Source organism: Microtus pennsylvanicus, chromosome 3 (assembly GCF_037038515.1).
Source record: "Microtus pennsylvanicus isolate mMicPen1 chromosome 3, mMicPen1.hap1, whole genome shotgun sequence".
In the NCBI taxonomy this organism is placed as follows: domain Eukaryota; kingdom Metazoa; phylum Chordata; class Mammalia; order Rodentia; family Cricetidae; genus Microtus; species Microtus pennsylvanicus.
Window position 1 is genome coordinate 49,408,549 of NC_134581.1, and position 11,393 is coordinate 49,419,941.

General features: G+C 45.3%; 1 protein-coding gene across 1 annotated transcript in view; it reads left to right on the forward strand.

The window, feature by feature from the left end:
* Positions 1 to 10,974, forward strand: part of Aqp9 (aquaporin 9) — a 41,750-nt gene extending 30,776 nt beyond the window's left edge. The window contains exons 6-8 of the mRNA XM_075965314.1: positions 1,572 to 1,690; positions 5,059 to 5,276; positions 7,790 to 10,974. Of these exons, the coding sequence (XP_075821429.1) occupies positions 1,572 to 1,690; positions 5,059 to 5,276; positions 7,790 to 7,964 (512 nt within the window). The 3' untranslated portion in view covers positions 7,965 to 10,974. The remainder of the gene's footprint in view (positions 1 to 1,571; positions 1,691 to 5,058; positions 5,277 to 7,789) is intronic.
* Positions 10,975 to 11,393: the final 419 nt, after the last annotated feature.

The window sequence follows — 11,393 nt, forward strand, 5'->3', positions numbered from 1 at the left end:
TAGCTAGACTTCTTAACTGCTTAGCCACTTCTCTAGGTTCCAAAATATGAATCTTAAAATGGAGGGTACAACTTCTAAGAACCTAGTTTCAGTTCCTCCCTGCACTACAATATGAACATAGGCAAAATGCCAGTGGGTTCTCTGCTGCTTTCTCTGATTTGACTACAAATGGGATCCTGCCTGGTCATGAAAGCTGTGGCCCAGGAGATATTCAGGTTATGCATCTGGGAACATGCCTTTAAGGAAGAAGCACAGCCAAGAAGCAGGCTGGGTGGGAGTCTCTGCCCCATCTAGCCCACAGTTGGAGCATCTGCTCAAGAGCCAACTGAAGAAAAAGTGGTCTTGAAGATCACAGACCCAGGACTGAACTGAGACTGTGGCAGTGAGTAGCTCTGTGACTTAAATACATACATGGGAATGAAGTTTGAGGGCACATTTCCATAATCTTGGCACCGTGAGGATGGATGGTCAGGAATTCAATGCCATTCTCAGCTACAAAGCAAATTCTAGGCCAGCCTGGGTGATTTGAAACTTTGTCTCAGAATAAATAATAAAGAAGTAAACATGTAAGTCATTAGACCACATAGGTCCCCGTTTCCTTCTCTGGAATAGTAGGGGCTCCCAAAGTCCTTAAGGCTAAGGAATCTTAGGATCCTGTGGCGCCAACTGTAACACACAAGCTGTTTGCATTCAACCCAAGATGAGCCTTAGAGTGTTTTGAATGGCAAACTTAAGACACTGATAATCCAAACCCTAGGGAAACAGGTTGTACAAGGAGCCCCTTCCTGCAGTGTCTCTCTGAGAATTAAATGTCTAAGGGAGATCCGAGGTCAGAAACTCAGGGAGACAGCAGCAAAGAGAGGCATGGGGTAGGTACTGTCTTTATCAGTGATATCCAGTTTCCCAGCTCTGGGGGCTCTACAGGCCATCCATAGCATCTTCATTATCCCAGTACACCCTCAAGTTCTGAATTAAATTTTTAGGGGCACTAGAGAGTACTGTAGGAGTTATGACTTCCGCTTAGTTAAAGTTGAAGTCACACTTTGGTTTTAGGTCAATCTTGAAAATTCCAAGAATTCCTTCCACACCCCCAAAGAAGGTTGCTGTCTCAGACCCCACAGACTAAGGTCCTGGTCCAAGTTTAGAGCTGCTCTGCTTTGATTCCTGTTGCTGTGATAAAAATACCTTGACCAAAAGCGGTTTAGAAGAGGCTTTATTTCAGCTCCCAGGTCATGGTGTATCATGGAAGGAAGTCAAAGCAGGGACTCAAGCAAGAACTTGAAACAGAAAACATGGAGTGTTTGCTGACTTCCAGGCTCAGGCACACACAGCTTTCTTGTACAGCCTATAACCTCCCCGAAGACTGGTGCCAACCGCAGAGAGATGGACCCATCTTCATCTGTTAAGAAGCAAGACAACCCCTCATGTACATATCCACAGGCCAATCAAGGCAATCTCTTGGTTGGGACTCCCTTCCCAGGTTACCCTAGGCTATGCCACAGTTTAATTAAAGCCAACCAGAACAGCCCTTTCTAGAAAACACTAATGTTCCGGAGCTCTGTCTTCCATAGATGGACTCATGGCCTTTGCTGACGGAAAGTTGCTCGTCGCAGGAGAAAATGCAACAGCGTTCATTTTTGCAACATACCCAGCTCCATTCATATCCCTGCCAAATGCCTTTATAGACCAAGTAAGTGGAGCGTCAACAAGGACCTGATTTAGGTGGAAAGACATGATAGAACGTGGGATAGGCATGGGGTGCGTATTGGAGCATTGTATGACTGTGAAAAAGGAAGGGTTGTGTTTCCAAGTCAGAGGTCTTTATATGAACTGAGCTTTCTTGACAATGATTTGCCCTTGAAGATGTTGATGCCACTAGAAGGGTCCTCAGCTTCCTTTTTAATGCACATAGGTGTTTTATGTTAGTTGAGATGAAGACAAAGAGTGGCTGCCCAGACTAGAGGCAAATGAGGTCCTTTTCACTTCTTGTGTCTCTTTGGCGCTAAGGGTGATAGTCACAAGAGATGGCATCTGCCTACATCCAAGGACTATGAAATATGGTGCTGAGCCTGGGGTGGCATGAATCTGCCCTACCTCTCCATGAGGCTGAGATTTATCTGACTCTCAAGGGAGATAAGCATCTCAACTAGATTGATATTTGAAGTAACTTCTGCTGGTTGTGGTGGCACACACCTCCCCGTCATTTGGGAGGTGGAGGCTAGAAGGAGATATTCAGCTTCCTCTTGACAGAGTCCATCACCTGGGAAGCATAAAACAATTTTTTTGTTTGTAGCACTCCGGATTGAACGTGGGGCATTGGACATGGAAGGCAGGCTTTCCATCACTGAGTGCCAAAAAATATGTATTATGGCAATTCACAACTGTCTGTAACTTCAGTTCCAGAGGATCTGACACCCTTATAAAAATGTACATGCCCCAAAAATACCCAATGCACATAAAACAAGAATAAGCAAATCACAAAAAAATATTTTAAAGAATATGTTTCGATGAATGGCCGAGTCTGTACATTAGTGAAATTATAATTATGCCATTTTCCCCATAAAAAGAAGGCTTCAGGAAATTTGGCTTGTACAAAATAAAGGCCTTGTCTCCCGAGAACAGCAGTTGCTGGGAGTAGTCATTGGAGGCCAGTCAGGTGGCCTTTAAATAGTAGGCTATAGGAAGTGTGGGAATGATAAACTCTGGATGGTGGGCAGCTTGGGACACATTACCTCTCAGGGTCTTTCCATCTCTGATAGTAGATGAGCTGATTGGAAACAGAAGTTTAACAAGTGGGGGAAAGTAGAGCTCTCTGAAGAGAAGGGAGTCGCAAGAGGGTTGTTCAGCAGTGTGCAAATAGTATGAGGAGAGACCAGGTAAAGAATACGTTGCTGGAGGCATGATGTGGTCCAGGTTCAGGGTCCTTATATCTCTGATATTAGCTACAGTACAGAGGGTGAGATGGACAAAATTAATCTTTCTGGTTTCAAAGCACTAGGAGTCTATTGCTGCAGCCCCATCTAGATGCCTCTGGATGATGAGGACTGTTCAACATGCAAAACCCCAGAGCAATTAGCCATTTATCTGCCGAGCAAACAAGGCAACTGGGGTACGTTGGAATAGACTTTGGGGATGGGTATTCAAGCGTTTTCCCAATTAGTTCAGCTAGCTAATGTGTATTTGTTAGACACCTGTGGTTCCAACCCGTTCTTGCTCCAAACATCAGGGTTAGAGGTTCAACTGATAAGTAAACAAGTGGTTCATTCAAGGTTGCAAGGGCAGAGATAAGAGATCAAGTAAAAGCACTAGGCCAGCCCAGGGTTCCACTCTGCCAGAGATGGTCACGCAGGCACCGGAGCTCTCTGGAGAAGATGTCTCCCCAAACAAATTCTTTTGACTATGAGTATTTTTGAAAAGTTGGTGAAACACTGAAGGAATTAAACCATAAATTCACCTGCTTCGCTCCCAACCTGCCTCTTCTACTCACCCTCGAGCACATGCCTCAACCTCCGTCTACCTAAGTGCCCTCATCTGTAAGGAGAATAGCAGGGAGATGAAGCACGGGATGGGGCCTGCGTGAGGTGGACATGCTGTGCACCCCGAAAAGCTACACTTCGGGTGACAGAGAGTATGTGTACAGTCACTCACAGCTATCATCTAGGTTGCGAAACAAAATGATGGCTTATAAGTTTAGAATTTGGAGAGAGCAGAAAAATCCCACCTCTTGAGAGTGCCTGTTAATGTTTTCATTTTTATGTGTATTTTTTTAAAAGTGAATGTATAATATTTAATTTCTCAATGTTATAAGCACTTTAAAATGTTACCATATAAAGTTTTATGTGTACTTAGTGTGGATGTGTACATGTGCATGCCATAGCACACATGTGGAAGCCAGGGCTCCACTTTTGAGTGTTGGCTCTCTCTTCAACCACGTGGACTCAGGAGACTGAGCTTAGGTCATCGAGTTTGGCACCAAAGGCCGTTATCTACTGAGTCACCCCACTGGTGCTGTTTACAGCTCTTAGCATCTCTGTAGTAAGTTATGGAACAGACATCCTGCAATGCATCTCCCTCTTCTGTTATTGATGTTTGCTTCAATGGCTTCCAGTTTCCACCACAACAAACCATGCTTAAGTAAAAGTACATATTTTAAGATATTTTCCCACAGTTTCATTATGTCTATGGTATGAGTTTGGCCTATTGCGTTGCATGCACAAACTTTGGTTTTTAGATGCACATTGATAAGTTATTGCAGGATTTCCTCTCAAGAGCATGGAGTGTGTTGAGATGCACTAGAAATCGCCGGGAGAGTGGTTTTTCTCTAACCTTACCACTGTTTGCGTTTTTTTTGTTACAAAGCACATTTTCCCACTCATTTCATCAGCCTGAGTTTCCTGATAAGAAATTTCCGTCCGCTCCCTTTGCGTGTTCACCTATTGCTTTCTTGCTTGCTCTCTTTATATCCAATCTAAGCCAACCCTCCTTCACTTTCTGATCTTGCCAATTGTCCCTTAGCATCACTGACGAGCAGCTTAGCAGACAGTGTGGGAGTTGGGGAACAGTCTTCTCCGGACTGGACCAGCTGTGTGACTTCAGCAGGCACCCAGTCTGCCATGGCTGACTCCGTCAGCATCTGCTGTGTGACCTTCAGCAGGCACCCAGTCTGCAATGGGTGACTCCATCAGCATCTGCTTCTAGCATGTCTGTGGAAGAGCCACACGCTTGTCCACTATGGTAGCTGTCACTATTTCATTTTTTTAAGATTTGTTTATTTTAGGTGGATGAGTTTTGCCTTTATATATATATATATATATATATATATATATATATATATATATATATATATGTGTGTGTGTGTGTGTGTGTGTGTGTGTGCATCACGTACTTGCAGTGCCTGTGGAGGTCAGATGAGGGCTTCAGATTCCCTGGAACTGAGGTTACAGGTGGTTGTGAGCTGCTGTGCGGGTGTTAAGAACTGAACCAAGTTACAGGTTGGTAACTTTGGGTGAGCAGATGGACAGAACAGACTGAACTCTGGAAAATTTTCTCCCTCTCCAGGTGCTGTCTACCATGTTGCTCCTTCTGATTGTCTTTGCCATTTTTGACTCCAGAAACATGGGGGTCCCCAGAGGCCTGGAGCCCCTTGTCATTGGCCTTCTGATCATTAGCCTTTCTTGTTCTCTGAGCCTCAACACTGGCTGTGCCATGAACCCAGCTCGAGACCTGAGCCCCAGGCTCTTCACTGCTCTGGCAGGATGGGGATTTGAGGTCTTCACGTAAGTACCAATGGTGTCCTGTGCCTGGTGTCTTTCAACAGAGAGTACTGAGCCTTGACTCAGAGATGCGGGAGCATGTGGGCCAGAGAGTAGATGCTATGGACACTCTGGTTAAACATGAACCATTTTCGTTATATAACTTGTCTACAGATGGACTTGGTGACCAAATCCAGACTAGAACTGAAATATGACTCTGCCAAGGGACGCCTGAGTCCTTCATCCTCCCAAGAACACTTTATTGGACATTAGATATGCAGAAGTCACTGTGATAGAGAAGGACTTTTCTGAATCGGTCCACACACTAGGATTTGGGGCAGAAGACTGTTTAGAAGGCCAATTTATCAAAATTAATCTAGCATATAAGATGAGTTGAAAAGGGGGAGAGTAGGAGGATAGAATCCATGCCGAAAGACCCACACATTCCTGTGGCAGTCCTAGGAACACAGAGTAAATGATGGTTGCCCTGTGTGTGCACTGAGCCAGGACCCCACAAGTAGTCACACCGGGGCACCTCCTCTCAGGACTTCTGTTTCCTGCACAATGTGTCCAGCTTTAAATAAAGCAGACAGGGTCCAGACCGTTACAGGGAGATGCTCCAAAAAAGGAACCGTGGAACAACTATTATAGCTGCTACAGGGATAGCACCTTACCTCTAGCCAAGGCTTCCAGGAAGGTTTTTAAACCAGAGAAGAAAGCAACCACCTTTGCCTGCCTCTTGCAACAGGGTGCATTCGTATTTGAGGGTGTGGGAAAGGACACTGAGAGGGCAGGTTCAGCAACCTCTTGCACGAAGTAAGAGTGACATCTGGTGGTGGCCGTGCTGAGTCTCAGTTCTCTCCCATCCAACCCATGTCCCTCCTTGCACCCTCCCTGTGAATGAAGGAACTGAAGCTCAGAGGGGGAGTACCTCCTCAGAGACATTCCAGACCGCCCCAGGCTTGAGGCCAGGTCTTCCGGAGTCCAGGACAGAGCTTGTTTTCTGCTTTTGTCCTCTCTGATCCAAATCTGCCGTACACAAGACAGGTGTGAAGGCTGTAACCCCAGCACTAAGGAGGACGAGGCAGGTGGGTCCATGAACGTTTAAAGGGAAGCCTGGGCTACATCATGAGTTCCAGGCCACCCTGGACTGCAAAGTTAGACTCTATCTCAGACAAAATATGCTCTAAACAAAAGGCCACAAGGATCAGTCTGTGGCTGTCAAGCATGATCATGCAAAGAGTAGGCTTGGATTCTTCTAGAATCAACATGCTCTCCATTATGCCAGGCAGGAAGGTTTTGAGTTTCTTGTGGCTTTGGGGGATGAAAGCCTTGTGCATGCATGCTGAACAAAGGCTTTCCCTGCTGCGATGCTCTCCAAACCTCTTCCTGTTAGTTCACAAGAGGAGGCCAGAATCTAGTCAGAGTACAGGGAAATCCTCGCAGGCACCTGTCTATCCTCCTGGTCACCTGCTTTCCCTGGATCATTCTGAACATTTGTCATTTTTTAGAAATAGTTTTCCTCAACTGTCTACATCTTTAAAGGTTGTATTTTGTGCTTCGCTTTGCCTAAGCAGTCCTAGAAGTCGTTCCTATGAAGCCACTTAATAAATAAACAAACCTGCCTCTCTCCCGAGTGCTGGGATTAAAGGCGTGTGCCAACACCGCCCCGCAAAATGTGTAGCCCAGGCCAGCCTGGTCTACAAGAGCTAGTTCCAGGACAGGCACCCTACAGAGAAACCCTGTCTCAAATAAATAAACAAACAAAAAAACAAACCAACTCACAAAGTGACCTACAGTCTCCTGGGTGTTTTTGCAGAGGAAAGGGGAATGGTGCAGGATGAAGCCCTGCTGAGTACGTGTGTGGGCTGGACCCCCAGAAATAAGCACTGGTTCTGATGATATTCGGCAGACCATTTAGCAGATAGCTCACACACTGCCTTAGACTTTCTTTAATCTCTAGGAGTTTGCCAGCACTAACTGGGAGTCCCGGAATCTAGCCACATTCTGAGCACCTCTTGTGTTGGCTTCACTCACAGCCCCCAAGCTTCACTGTTTGACAATATAGGAAAGACAATTACTGAATAGCCTCTCTAGAGGCCCTCAGTTTGGGCCATGGATTCACAGAGCTGTGTATTTTTTATTTTTACATTTTAATGGGGGTGTATGGGATGGGTGGTAGACACACACCACCATGTACACATGGAGGCCATAAGACAGCTTGTGAGAATTCTCTCTCCTTCCAACACGTCAGTCCTGGGGATCCAACCCAGGGCATTAGGCTGGGCCACAAGCATCTTTACCCACTGAACCATCTCACTTGCCCAAGTACCATGTTTTCTAAAAGGAAAATAAATAGGGTACAATCATTCAGTGGGGTCATTAGGACACTGGACTGGGTTCCTAATGTCCCTGTGCTCTAGTGAACGTGCTTATACAAGGTAAGTATGGGCACAGAAAGAGTCACTTGTGAATAACAAGGCTAGAGATGGCAGGGTGGCCAAGAAGTATCTCACTGACTTCCTGTTTGCTTTCAGAGCTGGGAACAACTTCTGGTGGATTCCTGTAGTGGGCCCGATGGTTGGCGCTTTCTTCGGAGGCCTCTTCTACATTCTTCTTATCCAGCTCCATCACTCAGACCCCAACTCAGAAGTGAAGGCAGAGCCATCTGGAGGCAAGCTAGAGAAATACGAACTCAGCGACAGCATGTAGTGGTGTGACCGGGTCTAGATTTACTATTTATTTGGTTCTCTCTTCAGAAAAGATGGCATCCATGTGGTATGCTTTGGTGAGAATTGAGGGTGGGGTGGGGGAAATCGACCCACTTTTCTCTAGCCATTTTGGGACAAACCATTGCAGAGGCAGTAATGAAAAACTCCACCAGTCACCCCTCCCCAGAATATCACTGGCAGTCCTCCTGGGGCCGCTTTCTCTCCAGCCTGGTTCATTGCATCTCAGCTTGGTAGAAACTTGACCATGGACTTGGTAGGATGGCCTCAGAGACATTTACTGCCCTGTGTGAAACAGTGTCACCAAAGGCTCTGCCTTCACAATCTACAAACACAGCATTCAGAAACTGCAAGGCCCAACAGTGACTGCGCTCAACACCTATGAAATGGAAGGGAAGAGTTAACACTCCACCAAGCTGAGCACTGATATTCTCCCAACCTAGGGTTCTAGAAAACAGCAAAAGACAGCTGGGAAGAACTCTGTGACATTTAAAAACCTCAGGACACAAGATAAATTTGGGAAACTGAATGGCTTTTTTTTTTTATGGAAACCATTTGCCAGATTAATCTCTTGCACTTCCCTGCATTTTAGATGGTATCAATTAATTTCTAGGTCCTTAAGTATATAACCTGAAATATGATTTTAACCTTGGTCATGAAAAATACATCGCTCTGTCTTTTTCAGCACAAATGTGTTTTCCTAATGGCTCAGTTGAGGACAGACCTCTTGAGTAGTCTGTGGCTGTACATCCATGTCCCCAGAAGCCCAAACTAGAGGCTGGTGGAAGCTGACCAGGCAGACTGAGGTTGAGGGTAGAAAGAGTCCCTGGGACAAAAGCATGAGGGACAGGCTTTATCTCTCACTAAATGCTTTCCTAAGCGTCATCACATTTGACCCCAACAGCCATCGTTGGAGGGAAATAACCAAAGTAGCCATTTTTCAAATGAAAATCTCACGTGAATGAAGCAAGTTGTCCTTTGTTTTGCAGGGTGTCTTATGCCTTCCAAAAGCTTGCTAACTGATTGAGGGTGTTAGACATTCCCCTCAGGTTTCTGTGGAAGGGGGGCATCAGCAGCTTTCAGAACATGTGTGCTTTGTAGAAATACTACTTTCAGATCTTAGGGTGTGAGATCTCCAGATCCTACATTGTTTGGTATTCCCACTGTCACTGAGGCGTTGATGAAGGAAAGAGTATTAAATACATGTAGGGGAATATTATTGTGTTTAGGCTCTTTTTTCCATTTGATAGCTACCAAGCATCCTTAGTTCAGAGTTGGTCAAAAGCTGTCTAGGAATTTAATTCCCAGTTGGTCCTTTGTAAATAACTCAGGTGATTCAAGCTTTCATCAAGGACTGGAAACATAGACTGGATTGAATTCTACGGCCTAATTTTTCCTTGAAAGCCATATATAGTTGTCATGATGGACTTGCTGGTGGTGTTCTCAGTGCCTTCGGTTCCTGATGGATGACAGCATAGTTCTCAATAGTGGCAATTTTGCTTTCTTCTCTCCATACTCAGAACATCTGGAAACATCTGGAGACATTGACGTTGTGACATCTAGGACTAGGGGAAAGAGTTAATGGTTAGAGATGCTGCCACCGCAAGGCGGTATCAAACTCACGTCGATTATGCCCAGGATGAGAGACCCTGTAGTTTCTCAAAGGTGGGGAGAGAATCAAGATACTGTGGTCCTGAGCCCTGGATTCAGGTTCTATGGGGAGCAGAGAACGAACCAGAACAGATTCTCGCGGTAGATTTTAATTCTTAGAGCAGGAAGCAATCCAAATTTTGAGATTTTGCAGGGTAGATTGTGCAATAGATCATCTATGCAGGTCCTCATTAAATACCGCTGGATGATCAATGATCAGGATTATAAAGAGGAAGTGTGCAGTGTCAGAAGTCCACCCTAGGAAGGATATCTTCATAGAAAAGGCTTCCTTGGCTGGGTGTTTGTGACGCATGCTTTTAATTCCAGCATTCAGGAGAGAGAGGCAGGAGGATCTCAACGAGTTGGAAGCCAGCCTGGTCTACAAGAGCTAGTTCCAGGACAGCTAGGACTATTACACAGAGAAACATAGGAGAGAGAAAGAGAGCGAGAGCGAGAGCGAGAGAGAGAGAGAGAGAGAGAGAGGGAGAGGGAGAGGGAGAGGGAGAGGGAGGGAGAGGGAGAGAGGGAGAGGGAGGAGGAGGAGGAGGAGGAGGAGGAGGAGGAGGAGGAGGAGGAGGAGGAGAAGGAGGAGGAGGAGGAGGAGGAAAGAAAAGAAAAAGAAAAAAGAAAGAAAAGAAAAAGCTCCCTTGTCCCATGCTCAGATCCACTCCCGTCCCAGTTCTACCCTGAGCAATGTCTCTGTTGGATTCTTCACCAAGAGACTATCTGTGAAGTTACTGGGTCTCCGCCAGCAGTTGCCAGCAGAGCCAAGTCCCTCCTTTGAAAAGATCTCCTATAGGAATTCTAGTTGCAACATTCCTTCCTGCCCCCTTGTCAGTTGAAAAGGCTCCTAGGAACATTTATCTTAACATCAAAACCAGAATTTTCTGTGATTTCCCCAACCAGTTGAGGTTTCAGAGCATGGTTCTACCCAACAAATAGCTCAGCAATTATTTAGTTGTTGGACGGGATAAGTGAAGCTAAAAATATGCTTTGATTTAATCCTTAAGGTATAAATTATAATTTAAGTTGCTCACACACACACACATCTTGTTACATAAGGTATATCAGCACTCAGCAAAATCATCATGGGGAAAGAACTGGAATTTCTGATGACAGAGGATGGTTTATAAGCTTTGTTTAGTCATAAAAATGATTGTTCAAATAAAATCTTGTGCGGTGTCCACAAATGAAGTGGAGCTGGTATTAATACAAAGGGGACAGGGGTTAAGGAGTTTTGTCCCAAGAATAGCTCTATCAGGGAGACAGGGCATCTTCAGAACACTGCATCATGGCTTAAAAGCCATTGACAAAACCTCATAATAAATGTTTCAAGAACATAACCTGGCTGTATTAATTCAGTCTCAGACCATCTCCAATGACCTTCCTAAAAAGTGAATTTGGGCAGAATTTTCCCCTTCCCCACCTCGAAAACATCACAATGAGATGTGGGATGTCAGTTCTCAAACTGAGAATTTAAATTCTCTGGGGTAACGAGTTGACCAGTTACAGTCCACGGGCATAAGTTAGGATAGCCCTAGTCAGAGTTACTGTGTGGACCCTCTAGGTCCACATAAAAATAAAAGATAGCCAATAGTTGCAGATAGATAGACAACCAAACAACTGAGGCCCAACCTCTTCTATTATGAGCGGAGTGGCTCTTATGATGGAGAAGACGTCTCTGCTGTGGCAGAGGGCACAACCAAGTGAGCATGAATAAACTCCAGTTGTCGAGAGAGTCCACCGAGCAACAAGTGGTTGC